This window comes from Myotis yumanensis, unplaced genomic scaffold (assembly GCF_028538775.1).
Source record: "Myotis yumanensis isolate MYYU_CA2020_CCGP unplaced genomic scaffold, mMyoYum1.0.hap1 SCAF_6, whole genome shotgun sequence".
Lineage (NCBI taxonomy): Eukaryota > Metazoa > Chordata > Mammalia > Chiroptera > Vespertilionidae > Myotis > Myotis yumanensis.
Window position 1 is genome coordinate 4,711,634 of NW_027223757.1, and position 22,577 is coordinate 4,734,210.

Genomic DNA, 22,577 nt, shown 5'->3' on the forward strand with positions numbered 1-22,577 from the left:
ACGCCCAGCAGACCCCAGCGTCCGCACATGTTTATTTAGACAATCATGTCGACTACGCCGCCAGATTTCTCTCTCTACCTCCGGAAGGTTGGCCCATCATTAGCGAAGTAAGCCTCCCCTGCCTCTCAGTGCCAAGGCTCTTCAGGGAGTGGTGAGGATACACACGACTTTCTCTACCCTCTCTCCATTCTATCACTCGCCCACTCTTTCCAGAACCTCCCTCAAACACACCAGACTCCCTCGGAGCCACAGTGCGGTCAGCTCTGAAGGGAAACACACCTTTTAGAAGAAGGACATTCTTTTCTCCTCAAGGCCCCTCTCTCTGCCCCGCCCTTCCCTCCCTCCTTTGGCCAGAGGGTGAGCATAGCTCTTCGGTCTGTCCTTTCTGCAGCTGCTCTGAGCATAAAGAACCCCAGGTGCTTGTGGCGATGACCACACAGACTAAAGCACTGGGTCTTGTTCAGACAGCTGACCTGGGCCATCAGCTGGAACCTCTGAGGACTGGAAACCGACTTCCCATCCACCTGTGAAATGACCCCCCGCCCCCTTTCAGGACACCCCTGGGGTGAGGTGCTCCAAAGAAAGAGACACGATTACGAGAAAAAGAACAGGATTGGCTGATGAACTGAGAGATGACAGTCTGGGTGGGTGAGGAACCTGAATCCTTAGAGTGACCTGCCACTGAGTCACCCACACCTTTAAGCATCTGATGGAAGATACACACCCTTTCCCCAGAGAAACTGTAAAATACACACAGGAATAATTTGCCCGAAGTCACATGTGACTCACTGACACACACACCCCAGGACTGCATGGACCCCTGGCCGAGAATTCCTGTTTTAGAGGCCAGTTAGAAGCAGCTGATGACAGGAGGCCCTCTGAGGAGGGGCTGGGAATTTCATCTTAACTACAAACACATTTCCCAGGGCACGAGGACACGCACAGCCAACAGCTGCAAAAGAAGGGGGTGAAGAACGGGTGCTCCCCGAGGAAAACGTTTACCTCACGGGGTGAAACGTCGCGGAGCACCCCCATTTATGCTCATTGGCGAGGGGAGAACGGCGCCCCTGAACTGCAGTGGCTGGCCCATCTGGAAGGGATTAAACACATCAACAAAAGAACTCAAGCTCACAAAAACGGTTCGCCTTGGTAAATATTTGTTTTGTTTTGCTTCCTCCTGTGGGCTGATAGTTTTCCAAAGGCCAAGTACTCCTGCTTCACGGAGGCAGCAGGCGGCGTATGCTCAGACCCACCGGTTTGGGGCCCGGGTGGACACACACTCGGGCCCAGCCACGGGAGGGACCACGGCCGGGACAGGCTGCTGCGGCTCCAGGCTGGGCTCCACATGGCAGGAGGAAGATGGCTGTGGCGCCAGCAGCTCTCCAGGCCCCTCTCTCCTGGGTGTTGGCTCAATGTTCTCAGCTGAGCCTCTTTTTTTTCTGGTTTATTTTAACCAATTTACACAGGTGCAGTAATGCACGAGAATTACCACTACCCAAGAGTTCACTACATACAGTTTAACTTATTTTTTAATTGATTTCAGAGAGGAAGCGAGAGGGAGAGATAGAAACATCAATGATGAGAGGGAATCATTGACTGGCTGCCTCTTGCACACCCCCTACTGGGGATCGCGCCCGAAACCCAGGCATGTGCTGGAATTGAACTCTGACCTCTTGGTTCCTAGGTAAAATGCTCAACTACTGAGCCACAGGGGCTGGGTAGCTGGGCCTCTTTACGTCACCTCTTACGCTGATCACTGTAGAAGTGCACACTTTGCTCCCAACTGCTTTTCTTTGGCTAAAGCAGGTCGAATAATGATGCCTGGTTTTACTGGGACAGGGAAGTATGGTCTATCGGTGGGCCCAGGGGCAGTGAGATGCAAATGATGATAAAAGTTGTAATGTCTGCTCAGAGACTACGGGAACACGCTTGAAAATTAAAATGAAGTTTGAGGAATGTGTGCTAAGATGCTCTCTCCGAATGGGAAAACCACCCCATTAGATTTAAAAAATAGACAACAGGCTTTCCACTTCCGGCCACGAGGGGAGCACAGGCCAGCCGCTCCCCTTGAAGAAGAAGACACAACACATGAAATACAGTTTCAGACACTCGACAGCAGGAGAGGACTCTGATCACTGGGGGAATGGAAACAGGTCAGCCCCACGATGGCCCCGAATTACTGCTGGATGAGGTTCCAGGCTCAGTACAGGGCGGGGAAACCAAATAGAGGTTCATGGTCTCACTGTGTCCAGGAGACAGAGACAGCGTTCAGGGTGACCACAGTGGGTAGGACTTGCAGGGCAGCGTACAGGAGAGGAGAAGGAAAGAGAGATCAGATGTAAGTGACAGAGACAGGCAGGCAGTTCAGGAGATCTGCGGGCGAGTCCCCTAGAAACACTTTGGCTGAACATGGTTCTGCGCATTCATGAGAGGAAACCAAGTGAGCACAGTGACTCAACCCCCAGAAACGAATAGGACAGAGGCTGGGCGGCCACCAGCCAGAGTAGACATCCCAACGCAGGCCTCGGGCAGGGCCTGGAGACAGGCATCCTTAGCAGGGCGCAGGCCTGTCCTCTGCAGCCAGAGGGAGCCACTGCCCACGAACACCCAGCTGTCCTCCGGGAGGGGAGCTGGGCCCGCCTGGGGCTCTGCTCCCGCCAGGCGACCTTGTCCAGGTCTCCGCGTCCAGCCTCACCTCACTCCCTGGCTGCCGAGGGGTCCATCTCTGCTTGCTGGTTAGTTTGAGATCAACAAGGGTACACAGTAAAAAGAGGGTGTTGGATTTGCCCGGGTCACAGCTGCTCATCGCCTGCCAGGTGAGGTGCCTGGAGCAGCCGGTGTGACCTGGGGCCAGGCCCTATTCTGAATTGGTGGGGTTGATGGGTGGAAGTGGGGTATCTGATGGCTGAGCGGGCCCTGAAGGCTCCCTGAGGTTCCATGGAGAAGCGGCCCACATGCTCCTGCCCTGGCCACCACTCCTTCCTCCCCGGCCTGCCCATGGCGCCATGGGTGTTGTTTTCAGCAGATGGCCCCAAGAAGCAATGATTTAAAAAAATCACACACGAACACCAAAAGTGCTTTGAAAAATGGTTTGAGAATTTAATGTACAGGTTTTTTAAACAATTTATTTATATGTTCGTTTCTACATGCTCTTACATTTGTGTAAAACATTTATACATATCTTTACAATTTGTACATATATTAAATGGCTATATCATAAACACTGTTCTATGAGATTTTATAAAAGAAAAATCAAGGGAAATTACTTATAAAACATTAACAAAAACCCGTGACACTAAAGAACAAGAAGTTCTCATTCACGTCCATCTGATTTCCTCTTCTACTTATTTTTTGGTTTCACTTCATTCATGCGGCCCAACGTTCATTTTCTGTAACAGCGCGATCAGGGCAGAGCGAAAGCCGTGGCGATCACGGAGTAAGTAAGGCAAGAGTGCAGACGGGCCGCGTCCGCAGGAAGACAGTGTGCGGGGCGTTCAGGCCCACGGGACGGCCTGCAGGCTCTGCTTGGCTTATGCCGTTAACTGAAGTACCAGGGCCAAGAAACCCCGGGATTAGCGCACATTATCCCGGCTGCCACCCTTCGCAGCCGCTAAGCTTTTCCACTTGGTGGGGAGGGGCAGCCAGGTCACTGGTTGTCATCTGTCCGGTAATACCCACGGGCCCACTGTCTGCACCCAAATCAAGTGGCCAGTCCTGCTCTCACTTCTCATTCTGTCTGACTGGGCGGCTGAAGACTAGACACAGGCAAGAAGCCTGAGGCTGGCGTCTTCTCGCCCGACCAGGAGGAGCGCTCGCTCCTTCCCGAGCACAGTCAGCTCAGGGTCGGCAGTCCCCCACGTGCCCTTTCCCGGTAGAGCTGGCCCTGCTGAGGAAGGAGAGCAGGAGAGAATGCCCTCCTCGTGACCATGCCCTCCACAACCTCCTGGCGGCGGGGCGGCGGCATCGCTGCAGGGACCGCCGGTCCCGACCCAGCAGCCCCTCTGCCTCCTTTCCTGAAAACGCAGCACATGAGTCATAAATGTGTCAGTGAAAGGCATGTGGATTTTCCTAAACAGACAGGAATTCCAAGGCATTGAAAAGAATTATAAAAATATATACAAACATATTTTTTTATTCTGGTATATTCCATATTTTTAAGAAAGTAACCATCTGGCCTTGGGTAAGAACTGGAAGATTGTGGGCTTAAAAATTAGAAATTTATGTAAAATATAAGTGGGGAAACCTCTAATTTTCCATTCAAAATTCTGGTAATTTTAAATGCTTTCCAAAAATAGAGACAATTTCCACTGGTTTAAATAATGGCTGTAGAAATGAACAAAAGACGACGATACAACTGATGCGTTTAGGTGAGTAGTAAAGTGTAGTTTTTTGCAACTGTTTCTCTTGGTGTTGATTTTTGGATGATGGGGGATTAGACTGCATTGCCCCAGGTCAGAGAGAAGCAGAGAGAAGCACTTGGGAGTTTCTTCATGTTCCGTTCCGTCTACATCACAGGGAATCGGCCGAGGGCCTGCCTCAGCTTTTCTGCAATCTGGTGGGGAAAGAAAAGGTCTGCGATATCACCTCCATACAACCTCACAGTGATGGGTTATTTCCAGCTCTTCTGCGTTAAACACGGTAACAATCTCAGACTCTTGGGTCTATGCATCTAGGCGCTGCCACGCTGCTGTGGGAGAGACCTCAGACCCGGGACCAGGCTCGCAGGCGAGGGCCGCTCCTCCCAGGGCCCTGCTCTGTGCGCAGCAGCATTTCAAGACCGTCCCCTTCCCCCGAGTGCGGCTCGAGGATCCCTCCACCTACGAGCTCCAAGACCCAGCCGAGGGGCTCGCCCCGTGCTCACACCCCTCTGCTACCTCAGGGCAGACAGTGTCACCTTCCACATAAAGCCAATGCTGTCTCCCCAAGGACACACGCCCCTGAGGACAGAGGTTTCAGTCATCCTTGGATCCTGGGCGTTTGCAGTAAGTGCTTAGTGTGCAACACTGAAGAAATGTTTGCTCCGTGAACAAATATGCACATTTTAATAATAACTGTTAGACCTAACAAAGACACATAGTTTTTTTATATACATGTATATATACATATGTGTGTGTGTGTGTGTGTGTGTGTGTGTATAAATAATATTGATTTCAGAGAGGAAGGGAGAGAGAGAGGGAGACATCAGTGATGAGAGAGAATCATTGACTGGCTTCCTCCTGCACACCCGCACTGGGGATCAAGCCCGTAACCTGGGCATGTGCCCTGACCAGGAATCGAACCTGGGATCTTCAGTCTGCAGGCTGACACTCTATCCACTGAGCAAAACTGGCTAGGGCAACACATAGTTTCCTATTCTGAATTACAGCGGCATTAATAATTAATTCTCACTTGGGCTTGAGAATTATTTAGCAAATTAACATCAGAGTTTCAAGAACTGTCCTTCAATTACTCTCTCACACAGAACACAAGTGCCTGCTCTTCTAACACAGGGTGCAAGGCCACCATCCACTGGCACCGATGACTAAAGTGCACAGGACATGGCACAGGAGCGCAGCCTAGGGGAGAGCACTGCTTCGGAATCCTTTCTGTACACTTTCTCCAAAACCAACTGTTCCAACGCACAGGCACAGCTTGCATCAGGCACATCAACCCGGCTCCTTTCGAGAACCCTGGCGGGGACAGACTTTTTGGCAGTGTCCAGTCCAAAGATGACACATGCAAGGGATTGAGTTTGGGGCCTGCCTACTAAAGCCCTGGACAGCCATGAGATGATACCACGGAACGGTGGAGGACTCAGTCAGAACAGGGCGGCCAGCAACGGACAATTATAAAGTGACGGCGCTTGCCTTCAGATGGCTGACTTCTCATCTCCATGCTGGAGCCTGGCTTTCTGAACTCTCTAGGAACAATGAAGTCACGCAGTGGTACAAAACTACGTTCTCATGTTTTCTGAATGACATATTTAAGGCCTCGCTCTCTCTTTAATTTCCTCTCTGCAGCCCCTTGGTGCACTGAGACCTCAGTCACAAACAGGCCGCCTGTGGTGCCGAGTGGTGCCAGGCTCCTTCCCCGGCTGAGCCCACTGGGCGCAGGGTGACCTCATCCATTCAGCCGTGTTCCCTGCGCACAGAGAGGCAGTGAGGGGGGGAAGGAGCCACACAATAAGGTCTTCTCGGGGCCTCACCAATGGCACCCGATCCCCCTTCTTCAAAAGAAAATCTTTATTTTAACCCAGTGTTATTAAAAACGGAAAGGCAGAGGTAATTAAAAGATTAAAATAAACCCTACAATATATTTAGCCTCTTTGGGTTTAACACTTAGGATTAAAAAATACAAGCAGATTAACTTGATATGGTCAGAGTGAGTGACCAGGAACCCTCCCCTCTGCACAGACGGCGGGCGGAAGGGTGACTCACCGTTTCATAGAACTGTACCTGCTGCTCCAGGTACAGGCGGATGACGCTGTTGTAGTCATAGATCCGGTTACTGTGGAAGTGATTCATCTCCGCTACAACCAAAACCAGCACACGAGTCAGTTCCCTTGACTCCACTACGACCCCGGCTTCTCTGCTCCTCGGCGGCTCCTCACCAGCCAGGTTCACCTGGTTGGCCTCCGCGCAGAGCCGGCTCTTGACAACTCATTTTATAGAGAGACTAGAAAAGCCACTGGACAGTGAATGGCAAACACCACTTTTGAGTAGATGTATGACTTTTGTTGATTCGTACATTAAATACTATGAAACCCAATACCGGTAACCACCCAAATACGGGCTGTTCTAGGCCAGTGAGGGAGCAGGAAACCGACCTGGTCACATTCTCTGCAGATGGCTGCAGTTCCGAAGTTCAGGTGTGTTTACGGGGGACCTAGCCAGGCACCCGGTGGGCTGATGTACCCACTCACAAAGGAATCCCTTCTCACAATGTGTCTCTCGGCGCCACCCCCTCCCACCACGGCCGCAAGGCCTTCCTCACCACAGCTGCCGCTTGCCTTTCCCCTTCCACTCCCAGCCTAGAAAGCCAACTGCTGGCATCAACTCCTACAAAACGCAAGCTGTTCTGAGTTCTGTATTATCTGAAGCTCTTCGTTTATCTATCTGGATAAGCTCAGAGACAAGTTCAATACCAAATTCCCTATTTCAAACCCTGCAACACCCATGTCTGCAATCCGGTTTCCCATCTCTGCTCTAGCTGTCCTGGTTCTGGAAATCTCTCCTACACCTCCTCTCCCACGAGCTCCCTGGCCCTGAGGCGCTCCCTGGAGGGCCAGCAGGGCTGTTCTCCGCCCCAGCACATCTCCTCCGGTCCTCCAAACCCCACCGCACAAGCAGAGGTCTCTGGGCTGGGCTGTCCAACCAACACTGCCCTCCAATGTATCCATGTAACTAGCAAACCCTTCTCCCTTGAGCATTTTTTCTCTCAAAACCTTTTAATGACTTTTTAATGCCCACATCAAGTCTAGACTCTTCTGCCTGGCTTTCAAGGCCCTCCACAATCACCAACGCTTCTTCCCCAATAACCTACAAATCTGTTTTATTCCCAAAGGCCAACGGCATCATTCTGCACTATTTTGTACGCTTCTGTTCATACCAAGAGCATCCTTCTCTTCTCCTTTGCCCATGAATATTCTATCTGTCCACCAAAACAGGACAAATCCAACCCCTGCTCCTAGGAGAACACTCAACTATGTAAAAATCAATGAAATCTTCCTTTTACTAAGAGTCAAACTGTGCCTAGCTGCTACCTCCAAATGCCTTTACACACCATGGTCCTCAGCCATGGAGGCGACAGGCTGCTAATAGCTGAACGTGGGAATTGGACAGAGCATTAGGAAGGTGCTGATATTAAGGCTGGAAAAGGTACCTTCAATGTCTCTAAGAAATAATAAAAACATGCAAACACTCATAGTCATGTCAAGTAAATGTCAGTTTTCATCAACACTGGGATCCTGCGAACAAGTGGCTTAGGAGGATGTTCCAAATCAGCTCTGACTTAACTGTGGTTCACATCTGGATTTCTCTCCAGCAAGGAAAACAGCGACTTTGCTGGGAAAACCAGGCCCACCTGCTGCCACAGACCCCCTCACCTTGTAACGCGTAAGACATGGTGCCCACGCGCTTCACCATGTTCTGTTTGTCCTGGGGGGTGATTTTGCTCGTTGCAACCAGTTTATCACTTTCTTTCACTTTTTCTATTGCTGCCTGTGAAATACAGAAATTAAACGGCATCAGGAAAACAAGGTGAAAGACCATCCTCAGTTGAAAATATAACAAAGCAACCACCTCTTTTATAATGGACTTGCTGTTGAACAGGACAAGGTCCCTACAAGATAACAGGAAAGCATCCAAACGCAACTTCCTTGAAGTCACTTGGATGCAAAAGGAGACGTGTAACGAAGCTATGATCTAGTTTTATGCTACGAGAAGCAGGAAACCCGACAGCACTCCATTTCTGGAGTCTCTGTGGGCACCGCCAGGGTCAGAGCAGTTCCCAGCAGGATGCAGCGTCCTCACAGGTGCTGGGGCGGGGGTCCTGCGAGCACCGCACAGCGCTCGCTGCACCCAGGGGGAGGACTGGCGGGCCGGTGCTTGAGCGCGCAGGCTGGAGGCTCGAGCCTTGCTGTGATTTCCAAAAGACGCACCGAGTCCATTTTAAATTAACATTTAGATGGAAGCAGCTGTAGAAGCTGCTGAACACCGCACAGCGCTCATTCCTTAGCGCCGCCTGGAAGGAACACTTCCACACTCGCAGATAAGTTCGGCTCCATGCCTAGAACTCTCACTCTGTGGGACACACGCCTCCAACAAGTTAACTGAGTTTTTTTGTTGTTGTTTTCTTTAAATATATTTTATTGATTTTTTACAGAGAGGGAGGGAGAGGGATAGAGAGTTAGAAACATCGATGAGAGAGAAACATCGATCAGCTGCCCCCTGCACAGTCCCCACTGGGGATGTGCCGGCAACCCAGGTACATGCCCTTGACTGGAATCGAACCTGGGACCCCTCAGTCCGCAGGCTGACGCTCTATCCACTGAGCCAAACCAGCTAGGGCTGACCTGAGTTTTTAACTGAGATTTTAATGTTACTTTTTTTCAGTTTTATTGGAATGTAATGACATGTAGCACTGCATTAACTTAAGGTGTGCAACATAGTGACCTGTTACATGTGTCTATTGTGAAGTGGCCACCACAGTAAGTCTAGTAGACATCCATCTTCCTCACAGAGTTACAAATATTTTTCCTTATGATGAGAATATTTAGGATCTACTCTCCCAGCAATTCTGCTTCTGTTACATATTTGAAGGAAACAAAATCACATCTCACAGAGACAGAACACTCCCAGGTCACTGTGGCACGATTGAAAATAGCCAAGATAGAGAAACAACCTAAGTGTCCATCAATGAATGACTGGATCAGGAAAATGTTCAGAGATTTATATTAAGTTATCTAAGTTGCACAAAACTTCTTATTTACGTATGCGATCTCTTCATACTTTAATTATACTAGTAAAGCCAAATGCTAAAATGGGCTCCGACCAGGCCTTCGTAGAGAGCTCCCTAGTAATCCCAGCACAGCACTGTGTCCTGGAGTCCACAGCTGTAAGATACCCGAAGTCTGAGGTAATACACAGATTTTGAAACAGAGACAAAAATTAACAGAAACAAAATTTGAGTATGCCCTAAGTCAATTTAGTTTAAAAATACCTTTTTTACGGAATTACATAGCTTCCTTTTTATTAATATGTATGAACATATAATGCCAACACTGGCCATTTGAGTTTTAACTAGAAAACCTGTGGTTATTTCATTTGCTAGGGCAGGACCTTTGAGGACTTGCCCAAGCAGCTGACAAGGTCTCATTGGTAAGAGAAGGATCATTCCTATTACTGTCTTGAATTTCAAACATCATGATACTAACTATATGCATAAAGGTATACTTTTCATATTTTTAGTTCCTTCAAAACAATGTTTTCTTAGTAACAAAAGAAACAAAAAACTATTCTTATATCCAAACATGTGATGGGACCTTGCTAGTTAAACGCCCCAAGGACTTCCAGGGGTCCCAGAAAGCTTCCCGACTCAGGAGTGTGAGAGGTGGGCCCGTGCCAGTTACCTTGTGAGCGCCGATAATGTCCGGGAAGCAGCCAAGGAAACCTTTATATTCATGATTACATTCCATCAGGAAATGGAGGTCTTTCTTTGGCTATAACAAGACACAAGTTGGTTGTTACTGGCAGAGAAATCCAGCCAGCCAAGGAAAAGAACTGCCTATCTGAGGACTATATTAGCCAAATCCTCCAGGTACTACATTAAGCTATTGAGTGTTAAGCATTCAGCTTAGTTTTCCTACAAGAAAATAATCCCAGAGTCCTATACCTTCTACCATAGGCTGTAAAGAAAATTTTAACACATCAGGTAATATTTTAGTGGGTCTGAGGTGGCCCAAAATACAACACCATGAGGAAAAGAATGTTAGAACTACATGTTTACATATAAGGAAATAAGATGTTATAGTTTAATGTCTAAATTTTAGCAGAAAAGGTAAAAATACTATGAGAAAGTCTAGTAATCATTGTAAGTGGCAACTTTAACATTTTCTATTTTTCTGAATTACAATTTTTAATAGCTATGTCATGCACAGTTTTAAAAATTAATCTTTTTTACAAGTAGCAGAGAGTAATTAATGACATGAGTGTGTGTCCATAGGCACATGTGTACATACACGTTTTAAAAAGTTATCTGAAAAAAATTTTTTTTTTAATTCATGGATTTGAAACAACTTAAGATGACTATGTCCTTGGAGGAAGCGATGTCAGTTATCTGTGAGAAGTGGGACGGGCTACTGGAGACTCCAGCCCACACCCTCTCGGTACCAAGGACGGGCTCTGTGCCGGAACTGGAGCAGGAGCCTTCACCTTATTAGCTGCTGCTCCATGCAAGTGAGCTACTTCCAAGGTTGGTGCCTCCATCGCCACTTTCCAGATGGGGAAACTGAGGCAAGTAAGAGTCCAAAGGGGACTTGATCCCTGACAGCTAACGACAGATCCAAGCCCTCGACCCTAGAAGGTATACTTTTAGATTTCTTGATGACAACTTTATCCATCACTTTAGCTAAATCTAAGAAGCACTATTACCAAATACAATTTAAAAAGATACATAGGAGTAGGAAAGAAGAGGATACCCAATTGAGCATTTGTCTTAAAACTGATTTTAAATTAAGTATGTAGGTTAGATGGCATAAAGTATTAAATGGAATTGTGTGGTTATGTTAATACCTGCTCTGCCACGAGACTGGCAATTTCTTCATAAGTCTTTCCTGCTTCTGTTATTGCATCATTGAGATCCGTTTCACCTGAAAGTCATCACAGTTACCAGTGGTTGTAAGTTATGTCTTTCCATTCATTTTATTTAAACATTTTATGCCAGAAAATTTCGGACTTTTTAAAACTGGAATGAATCCCTGTTTACCCATCATCATCTAGCTTCCCAATGAACAGTTCATGGGCAATATTTTTTCACCTATCCCATCCATTCCCACCTCCCCTTTCACTGGCCACATAACATTTCATCCATAAATGATACTTAGAAGATAAAGACTCTTTAAAAAATAAGGACAATAGCATATTACAGTGAAGACAATTGTCCCTGAGATGAATTATCAGTCAGCGCGCAGCTTTCTGGCAAAGAAGCTGCAAGAAAATACACTTAACAACCCTCCACTCTTCTCGAAAGTCGCAAGGTGCGGTTGCACAAGTCTGAGTGGAGCACCAGCCAATCTGAGTCGGTGCCACGGTGCTACTGCAGCGCTCCTGTTGGTCTGCAGGAGCCTGAAGCGGGCGGCAGTCTGGATAAGACACTAACGCTCAGAGGTAAATAAGTAAAGCCCTACCTTGGTAAGCACTGGAACTGAACACTGTTGCTAAGCTCTGCAGGGCCTTGCCTATCTTCTGATATTCCTTGGGTAGTGCTGAAAGAGAAAAAGAAATGCATCGTCAACTGGTCTTCCCCGCAAACTGAAGTGGGACTCAACTATTTTCTAAAAGTGATTACTTTTATAATAGTAGAAATTTGAAGTGATTCAAAAGAATCTATATGCTATAATAAAATGATTGGCTTTTTAATATTTTTTTCCATCAAATTCTTTCAATTTATAATTAATCACTTAATGACTGGTGCATGCTATTATTAACTACCAGCACCACTGCCCATTCTCATTCACTGAATGACATCTGAGTGGACGGGTGGCTGTTAGAGGATGATTCCAGTGTGCGCAGTGCTATCTATCACACAGGCCACCGCTCCATCACAGCGACCCCTCCCTCCACCAGATGCAGACACCCCTCCACTTCATGGGGCAGGAAGATAAGGGTCAGATAAGGAAACTGACGTGCTCAGGGTCACATGGCTAATAAAACTGTGGATGTGGCACTTCTGATTCCAATTACATGGCTTTCCCCACTCTGCTATGTATATACGAATAATTATTTGCAAAACAAAACTCAAAGCAACAAGGTGTGGAGAAAAAGGCAGTGGGACTTCCCAGGACCAGGCAGGAGGGATTTGCTTTCTCTTCTGTTGATAGAAACTGTGTGGATGGTGGAGGCCCACTCGGTGGCTGGACAGCGAGTCCTCTAGGCGTGTGGGGCCACAGCTTCTGCTGCGACTCCTCCCCTGTGCACCGTAACAGGCAGGAGGCCCGACCACACGTAAGTAAATGGGGGCGGCCTGTTCCTGCAGCACTTTATCACAAAAGATGGGGCGGCCAGGTGGGCCTGAGGTCGTGCTTGCCCATCCCTGATGTAAGGCTTTACTTTCCTTTCAAGTCTGGGTCACAGATCTCAGAACTGCTACTCACTTGCTTTGTTATTTTAATATTTCACCCTCAAGTCACTCCACATTGAGTTTCTTGTTCATTAAACTTGTTATTGGACTTCAAATAGATGCTTTTCCATTATTTAGAAGAAAAATTCCACCTTTAAAAAAATCTTCAATAACAGATAATTTAACCTCTTTCCTGTGCTGAGTACCAAGGTATTGATATAACGTTAAAGTGGGTATGTATTACTTTTAGACTTCAAAGCCAAGCCATTTTTATTTTTTAAAAATAACTGGGGATGACCAGGATTCTTGTAGGTTTCAGTGACAGACTAGCAGGACCTCGTTCTCAGGAAGTTGACACAGGTGAGCCCTAACTGCAGCTCTGGGACTCAGAGAGCTGTGCTGGCAATAGGGCAGAATGGATGTAAGGGGAGAAGACTCCTCATCCTCTGAGGCGGTCGGACCACCTGTGTGGACACTACCCTGCCGTGGGTGCGGCCTCTGAGCCTCTGAGCCTGAGGGAGGAAGGGTGGAGGCTGTGGCAGGACCCACAGCGGACTCCGGTGTCTAGGCCGGGCTGTCTGACACCAGAGCTCATGGTTCTGGGAACACAGCAAACGTGGCTCAGCAGGATGACAGTCTGCACACAGGGAAGTGAGGGGACAGGAAGTCCTGGAGGACATGGACACAGCAGCAGGAAGCACACCGCATGCCACTGGGCCTCGGCAGTGCTCCTAGTCTGACCTGCCTTATATTTTCTACCAATCACATTGGTTTTTCCTAACAATTAGGGTGTTAGTCAAATCAGCACCTTGCCAACGGAGGAAGATTGAAAACTAAACTAATGAGCTACAAGCATTCTCTAAACATGCAGAAAGGATACATTTTTCATAGATTACAAAACCCCAGTAACTGGAAATATTTAAGCAAACGTGGTGCTTTTTAAGAGTTCTTGAACTGGCTTTGTTAGAGCCAACTGCCTGCTGTTGACTTGGGTTGAGAAGTGAGGTTCACTGAAGAGCTCCTTCTGCCTAAAGGGTGAGGCCCCAGGGTGACCAAGGCCGCAGAGCGAGCACGCACTGCCCCTGCACTGCCCCTGCGAGCCCGGCAGGGCCGGAGGCGCACTCACGTCCGGTGCATCGCTTCCAGTGCTCCTGCCCCACGGTCAGCAGCTCCTTCACGCCGTCGTCCATGGCCTTGGTGAATTTACCAACAGCGTCGCACTTCTGTTCTCTGTGGGGCAAAAACACAAGAAGGTGCCTCCTGGGCTCAGCCACCGGATGTCCCGGGGCAGGTGCAGGAGAAGCATCACGGTGGTCAGCAGACTCACACCGAACGTCACCACAGGCCCCGTGTCCGGCATCAGAACCACACCCTTTAGGCCCATCAGTCTTACAAACAGGCTTGATCAGGCTTTTAGAGAACTACTTCGAAATGTGCCATTTCTATTTTACTCTGCTTCCTTCTTCCCTCAATTCCTTGTGAATGTCAAGTAAAACTATTCTGAAGTGAATAAAATCCTCATTTCTTGAATATCTTATTTAGAAAAATTCAATCATGGGCAGTACCATGGAACCTACAGAATAACAGGGGCTGCAAATGGCAGGTGTTCATTCTTCCAACAGTGAGTCACAGAAAACCACCTGCACGTACGACCACCTGCGCAGCGACCTGCACCAGGTGAGCCGCGAGAATGTTTAAAACATGCGGTCCCTGACGGCTTCGCCAGGGCACTGACCTCTTTCCCGTAGATTGCCAGATTAAAAAATGACAACAGCCAACACAACAATAGCCACTTGGTGTGAATGAATCAAAATTATAACTATTTTTTATTTTTGTCAGCTTGACAAAAAATATAACATGTTTTTTGGTGTGCCTCAGGTTTTAGTAATTAGTTTATGTACATGAGATGAAAAAGATGGAAAATCACTGCTCTAAGGTGATCCTGAACATATCAGTTCTTTAGGATGTAGAAAGTATTTACCAACCCGAAAAAATCATCACAAGGTAATTTTTTAAAAAAATTATGGAACGCTTCACGAATTTGCGTGTCATCCTTGCGCAGGGGCCACGCTAATCCCTGTATCGTTCCAGTTAGTGCATGTGCTGCCGGAGCGAGCACACAAGATACTCTCACATTTAAAAAAGATGATAAAAGGGAATGCATGTTGTGAGGTCATTTTTGTTTAAACAATTTTTCCTTTAGATACAGATGTACCAAGGAGGGTTTAGATCCTAAACATGTTTAGGCCAACATATTGAGACTGATTTTCTCTCTGGGTAGTGGGAAGATTGTGTGTGGTGTGTTTGTTTTTCCTTGTCTATGTTTTTGGTAACACATATGCAATGATTTTATAAAAGGTTTCTTAAAATAAAAATAAATCAAGACTTTTCATTAGTTCTTAAATAGAAAAGGAACTACTGCAAATTCTCAACCAAGCCCACATTAAAGAAAAGATGACATGATAAAGCAGAGATAAAGCAGGCCAGAGAGTACTTCCTTCGAGGCAAGGCTCAGAGAGACTTGGCTCTGTGGCCTGTGCGGGGTGTGAGCCGGCTGTGCCACTCTGCCTCCTCGTGCTTCACTGGAAGTAACTACCAACCACTGTGTGCGCTGAGGTCACCGACTGCAGGGGAGAAAGGAGCAGGCCTCCATGTGTTCTGCTGGGAGATGTGCTTTCCCTGACTACAAGCCCCACTCATTTCCGATGCTTGAGTCTGACTGAGTCCCGCTTGGGGCTGTCCTGCCAGACCCGTGAGCAAAGGAGGCGGACACAGTTGAGAAGAAGGCAAATCTGGCAGTGTCTCTCACATTTCTATTAGGTCCAAGTCAGGGGCCTCTGGTTCCATGGTGGAAAATATCATAACTCCCACCAGTTCATCTTTCTCGGCCTTCCTCTTCCCAGTTTTCCATTCCTGTAAATGGGAGGGTCATGAGTTAAACTGGTATTTCAAAATCCCCTGGTAGAATCGGCTCACTGATCATCTCCACCTTTCTAATTCTCAGGAAGCAGCTCCCCACCATCTCCCTCTGCACCGTGGGCCACGGCCTGCACACCTCAAATGTAATCTCATGTGGACAGTGCCCTCCCCAGCATGGTCTCTGAGCGCCCAAGCCCTTCCTGAGTGAGGTGACTCAGCCACTGTGCCTTTCTCAACCGCTACCAATCCAAACACAGGGAGTAGAAACACAACCTATGAATTCTGACAAAGTGCCTTAAATTTTTAGGCTGTTTAGTTCTAAAAAAGGTTAACGCTTTTCTAAAATATAAGATAGGAACCAGTATTATGGGCTAGTTTTAAAAACATATTATTGCAAGATATATATATATATATATATATAAAAACATATATACACATACATACAGAAAAGTGCCCCATGTGTGTAATTCTCACAAAGTAAATTCCTGTGTAACTACCACCAAGACCAAGAACGGGGGAAGAGCTAGCATTCCAGAAGCCTCCTCATGTCCCTTCTCCACCCATCACCACCCTTTTCTTCCCCACAAGTTAACCATTTCCCTCTCTCTTTTGTGGTTGTCATTTCATCACTTTTCTTTCGAGTTTTGCCACCTAGGCATGAGTCCCTAAACTATAGTTTTCCTAGTTTTTTTTTTAACTAGCAAAGAACTCTACATTTTTTGTGTATCTGGCTTCTTCGGCTCAACCTGTGTATAAGAGCTGCATTCACACTGTTGTTATAGCTATACAATATTCCCTTGTATGAACACTCCCCCATTTATTTATCCATCCTATGACTGGTAGTCACTCTTGGCCCCTGCCAAGTTACGAATGAAGTTGCTGTGTGTGTGTGTGTGTGTGTACATATATATACATGTATATATTCACACACACACACACGAATTTCTGAGAGGTATAGGAGTGGAAAATTGTTCCGCTTTAGATAATATGAAACTGTTTACCAATCCTCACACCCACCAGCAGTGTGTGAGCCTAGTAGCTGCTCATCTCACTTTTCAGACTTTCTAACTTTAGCCTTTCTGGTGAGTATGTAGTGGTATTCACTGTGGTTTAATTTGCATTTCCTTGATTACTAATGAGATTAAGTACTGTTCTAAACATTTGTTTAGGATTCAGATACTTTCTTTTGGGAAGTCTTTAATCAAATCTACAATTTTCCTGCTGGGTTAATTACCTTATCTTTTTGTTTGGGTTTTCATATATTCTAAAATCCAGCCCTTGGTTGGTCATATTTGTTCATATCTTAGTTTGTTTTTCACTTTTAATGGCTTCTGATGATAAACAGAAGTTTTTAGTTTTAATGCAATCTAAATTTCTAAAAAATCCAAATTTCTTCCTGTATGGTTAGCTGTTTTTGTCTTATTTCAGAAATCCTCCCTTCTCTGGGGGAATGAAGCTATTCTCCCATGCCACCTTCTAGAAGCTTTATTGGTTGCCTTTCACATCTAGACCTCAGAATGATCTGGAATTGATTTAAAACTTTATACAATGGAAACTTCCAAACATATACAAAGGTAGACAGAAAGAACAATAAGCCCCTACAAGACTTAGCCCTCAACAATTATTAAAAATTTACCAATTTTGTTTTATCTAGTCTACTCTACCTGTTTTCTTGCTTAAATGGAAATCTAAGATATAAGGCCATATTTTAAAAACATAACCACCATGCTGTCAACCCTAACAAGATCAACAGTACATTATTACGAGGTGGGAACCATGTTTCATTTTCCCCAGTGGTGCCATCTAAGGCAGTGTTTGCCAACCTTTCGGACCGCACGGACCACCGGTGGTCTGTGCACCAGCGGGTGGTAACCGCTGATCTAATGGACTCAGCACCATTTATTAAAAGTACTGTCCTTCCCCCACTGAATCAGCATCCTCTGCGTCATATATTAAGTGTCTGTTCTGTTCTGCTGGTCTGTCGTCTTTCTTTATGCCACTTCCTTGCTTCTGAAATTCTTTTCACTTTACAGTGAGTCTTGATATCCAATAAAATCCTCCTCCCACTTCATTCTTTTTCAAGAATATCTTGGCTATTCTTAGTGCTTTGATTTTCTACATATGACATCTTTGCTGTTCTTCAATCCATGAAAGATAATGTTGGAAAATTTATTTAAGTCTTTTTCTTTTTCTCAACAGTGTTCCATAGTTTATGTTGACCTTTTGTAAATTCCTTGTATTTACTCCTAGAAATTAGATACTTTTCATGCTGTTGAAATGATAGTTTTTTACTTTCATTTTGTTTATTGCCAATACTATATACAAATATGCAATGTCTTACTTATATCCAGCTACCTTACTACTTATTTCTAGTAATTTTTCTGTAGATTCATTGGAATTTTCTGTATCCATCCATCTACATGAGTTATTGACTACAAAAATCACAGTTTTTAGTGATTGTCTCTCCCTTCCTTTCTAATATCAATTTTTTAAAAATTGACCTGACCATAAAAAAAAAAATCATTCCCTCTGTTTCCCTCACTTCATGCTGGTAATATCCTGCATGGTGTGGGGTCTTATTTTTAGCATTTAGGAACCATTCCTCACCCTCGCCGTCCTTTGCCCCATCTGCTCCGGGCCAATCTGTTCTCCACATGGAAAACCATCCCGGCAGTTCCTTCAGACTTTGTGACTAATTTCCTATCGCTTGAATTTAGGTTTCTATCCCTATTGTCTTCGTAGAGAAAATCAGAAATAACCATCCAACTGACATAATTTTAACTCCTTTCAGACATAAAATTGATGTGAATGTGACAATTATCAAATACCTTTTCATCCCGGAAATTTAGAAACTGCTGGAAAACCTCGCTTTCTGAAATTACCGGATGCCGACACATCCTGGTCATCCATGCCTGAAGTCTCTCCATGCGCATTTTGATAAATTCTTCTTCAAAGCGACCTGCAAGGAATGCACCGAGACGATGTACCACTTTGTCGAAAAGCTGTTTATTCAGCTAATGGCTACTTGGTGGAAAGTTATTAGTAAAAGGTAAACCATGGTGATTTTTCACTAACCTAAAAACGGGCAACAGCCCTAGCACATACCTCAGATGCAGGCTTGATCCCTGGCCCTGGTTGGGGCTTGTGTGGGAGGCAACCGATTGATGTGTCTTTTTCACATCAATGTTTCTCTCTCTTTCCTTCCCTTTCACTTGCTCTAAAAATCAGTGGAAAAATATCTTCAGGTGAGGATTCACAAAAAATAATATAAAGAAAAATAAAAAAAAGTAACATATTGAATGCCCAAAGACCCACAGGAATGATACAATAGACTTTTTAGTTTATAAGAATGAAATTATAATGTAACAAGTCAACAAGCCTTTTAATTGTGATAAGAATATTATAACTTCAAAGTGCTATTTTCCTCAAGGTTCCGAACGTATTTTAAAAATTTAAAGAAATCTTATTTCAATATGAAAAACCTCTTTCTTATAAAGTAATATGTGGCCATATTAAGTCCTATTGACAAGAAAGAGGTAATATTGTTGAATTTATTAAGTAATTCTTATAAAAGTATATGAAATTTCTCTATTTATAAAAATGTGACCAAATGCAGTATAATCTTAGATATACAAATTTAAGTTTAGTACTTATGCAAAGTAACTCAGGACTGTAGCTTCCCCCCCCCCCCCCCATATTATTTTTTAAGTTATTTAAACTGAAAATAGAAAAAGCAATTTTTCCATGAATAATGAAAGCTGCCATTTTTATAAGCCTATCAAACAAAACCACTATCAGTTAAAAGGCTTCCGGCAATGGAAATTCCAGCTACAGTCAAGCAAGGCAATCAGCTAACCCAGTCCCCCCAAATAACTATAAACCCACACAAGCAAAACAATCAGGCTCTGGAAATCCACCGAAGGCCAACAGCCATCTGAGAAATGTCTGTTTGCAAAACTGCCATACTTCAGGCAAAAACAGTAGAAACCTGTGGCGTCTGGCTTGTGGCTGCTCCTGTCTCCCCTGCTGCCCCCACCCTCCCATCTCTGCTTGGCCGACATGGGGCGTCTGCCAGGATGGAGCAGGGTCTGGAGCGTGGGAGATGCCCATGCTCAGTGGTGGGGCAGTGACAATCCAGAGGCTGTGAACAGGGAGGTCAACCGCTCCACTAGCCAAGGTTACGAGGTTGAGCCAAGACTTTCCAGGCGAGGCCGAGGGCAGAAACAGGGGAGACTTGCTGGGGGCCAGGCCAGGCATGCCCTCCTAGCCAACCTGAGGCTACACACACGGGAAGGAGTCACAAAAGGGGCCCTCCAAAATGGAAAAACCAGGGCTAACTTGAAAAGGACCTGAGCTTTGAATTTGCTCCCCTACTCACTCACAGGTCCCTTGGCAGAGGGCAGACGCTCAATGGCCTGAGGCAGGCTCACCACCAAACACATAGACACTGGTGAACCCTAGGAAGCCATACCTAAAAAATAAAATAAAACCGAGCTGCAGGAGAGACAGATTTCAGAGATTTAGCCTAGGCAAGTTACTTGTAAATCCACCAATCAAACAAACAAACCAAAGCAGAAACAACAACTTTCAGAGAGAAAAATCATAATCTAGAATTGTTAAAATATATTCTCCAAAATTTCAGTCTTTAACAAAAAATTGAGAGATTTCAAAGAAACAGCAAGGCATGGGCCATATGAGGAAAAAAGTAGTCAAGAGAAAATGTCTCTAAGTGTTCCCAGATGCTGATTTCACAACAAAACCAAAACAACGAAGAAGCTTCTACAAATATGTTCAAAGAACTAACGGAAGCCATGTTAAAAACAATTAAAGAAAAGTATGACAAGGAATCAACAAATAGAGATTCTTAAGAAGACAGAAATTACAAAAAAAGAATCACAAATTTTGAAGTTGAAAATACAATAACTGAAATTAAAAATTCACTGTAAGGTTTTAACAGTAGATTCAAGATGGCAAAAAAATGAGTGAATCTGAATATAAATAAACAGAAGTTATTTAATCTGAAGAACAGAGAGAAATACAACTAATGTAAAATGAACAGAGCCTCAGAAAACATCAAGCAGACCAACATTCTCATGATGGGAGAACCCAAAGGAGAAGAGAAAGAAGAAAAAAATATCTGAAGAAATAATGTGGGAAAATTCCCCAAATTTGATGGAAAACGTCAATGTACACTTCCAAGAAGCCCAACAAACCCCATATAGGACAAATATAAAGAATCCACACCAAGATATAGCAGACTCAAACTGCTGAAAGACAAAAGAAAAATTTGAAAGCAGCAAATGAGAAGCAATTCATCATCTATGGTGTGTGTGTGTGTGTGTGTGTGTGTGTGTGTGTGTGTTTGTGTCATGGTCTGGACAGCACCTGTAGATGAAAGCACTTCAGATTCTGCACTTGCTAGGAGTAGAGATCCAGTACCACATAGCTTAGGCTGTGCAGAAACAGCCTCATTTGTCGGATATAAGGGGGGACAGAAAAAGACCCGATGAATCAGCATAGACCTCAGTTATACCGACTTCCCCAGGATGACCAAGTGAATTACACCAACAGTTCACAGCCTACGCACTGATTGATTCTCATTCTTCCGGAAAATTTCTGACATAGCTGGTTTATTTCCAAATAATTTCAGGTGTTATTTTGTGCATGGTAAGATTTTTATAGCAGGTTTCAGAGAATTTAGAAAAAAAAAAGGGGGGGGGATTCCCCCTTTCCCATTTTTAATAACCTTGCTTAGGTTTTCACTAAGCATGTGAACATACCAGTTTTGCACCCAGGAGTAAAGCCAGATTCATTCAATATTATTTCACAAAACCCCAAATCTATGAACAAATGAAAAATGGTAGCTGTAGGTTTTTCAGGGACAGCTCAGCAAGTCCACAGAAATGCGGTGACATCACGTGCTGGCATTCCTATTCTGTCCTCCAGACTGAAGTGAAAGGGGAGTTTGTTGACACAGTAATGATCTTGTGGCATCGGGGCAGGAGGCAAGCAAGAGGAGGGAGAGAGACAGTGGCTTCTGTGCTGTGCAGTTTCCTCGGCACGTCTCCCAGGCAGTGAACCAAAGCTCAGCTCTCTGCACACGACGGCGTTGCTTTCTGCTTTTCTATGACATCTCCCTGGCTTCGGGCCTGAACTTTTCTTTAAAAAAACCCATACAAACCTTAATATGGGAACAGAACCATGACTCCACGATGCTTTAAAATAGCAGAGTTATCTGATTTAGACTAAACAATGTATTAAAACCTAAGTGATCTGAAAATTCCTCAGCCCTAAAATAACTCAGTCCACTTATTTCACATATTGGGCCAGTCAAGTTGATAAAGGAGAGTAAACATTCAGGAAACGAACTGCAATTGGAAAATATGGAGACAGGCAGACTGAAGTTTTCATGGAAAGAAATCTAAAATTTTAAAAAGCAAGCTGTGATTTAAAGCGATAGGATAACAAAAGGAGGACTAGTGAACTGTGAACCGGGCACAGAACTAGGGGTACAGCGACCCCTCTGAGTGGAAGGAGGCAGCAATGCACACCAGCGTGGCTACCTGACATGGCTTCCAGTGGACTGTGCCCCGCCCCGCAAGGGGCTGCTCAGGGTCCCCGAATGATGACCTGGTTTATGGGCCTGGCAATGCAGCCCCAGCCCCACTCCCCATTCTGCTGTGATAATTTGAAATTTTTCAAAATTTAAAAAAAAAAATCAAAATCAAAACAACTTTTTAAAAACGTGTCCATCTCCTCAAAAAACTTCAGAGAAACAGAAAACAAAGTACAAGGTAACGTTTGAAGGAGAACAAACTTCTTATCCTAAGGTTCCTAATTGT

The 22,577-nt window shown here is 45.2% G+C and overlaps 1 protein-coding gene and 1 pseudogene across 2 annotated transcripts in view; both read right to left on the reverse strand.

Annotated features, from left to right (window-relative positions):
* Positions 1-3,079: 3,079 nt before the first annotated feature.
* Positions 3,080-22,577, reverse strand: part of SNX9 (sorting nexin 9) — a 69,338-nt gene continuing 49,840 nt past the window's right edge. For both annotated transcript variants that reach the window (XM_070417410.1, XM_070417409.1), the window contains 9 exons: positions 18,564-18,694; positions 15,626-15,729; positions 13,943-14,046; positions 11,885-11,962; positions 11,271-11,347; positions 10,109-10,198; positions 8,084-8,198; positions 6,417-6,508; positions 3,080-4,552 (listed from right to left, as the gene is read on the reverse strand). In XM_070417410.1, coding sequence (XP_070273511.1) covers positions 4,505-4,552; positions 6,417-6,508; positions 8,084-8,198; positions 10,109-10,198; positions 11,271-11,347; positions 11,885-11,962; positions 13,943-14,046; positions 15,626-15,729; positions 18,564-18,694 — 839 coding nt within the window. In that variant the 3' untranslated portion in view covers positions 3,080-4,504. The remainder of the gene's footprint in view (positions 4,553-6,416; positions 6,509-8,083; positions 8,199-10,108; positions 10,199-11,270; positions 11,348-11,884; positions 11,963-13,942; positions 14,047-15,625; positions 15,730-18,563; positions 18,695-22,577) is intronic.
* Positions 14,834-14,933, reverse strand: LOC139013313 (U6 spliceosomal RNA; annotated as a pseudogene).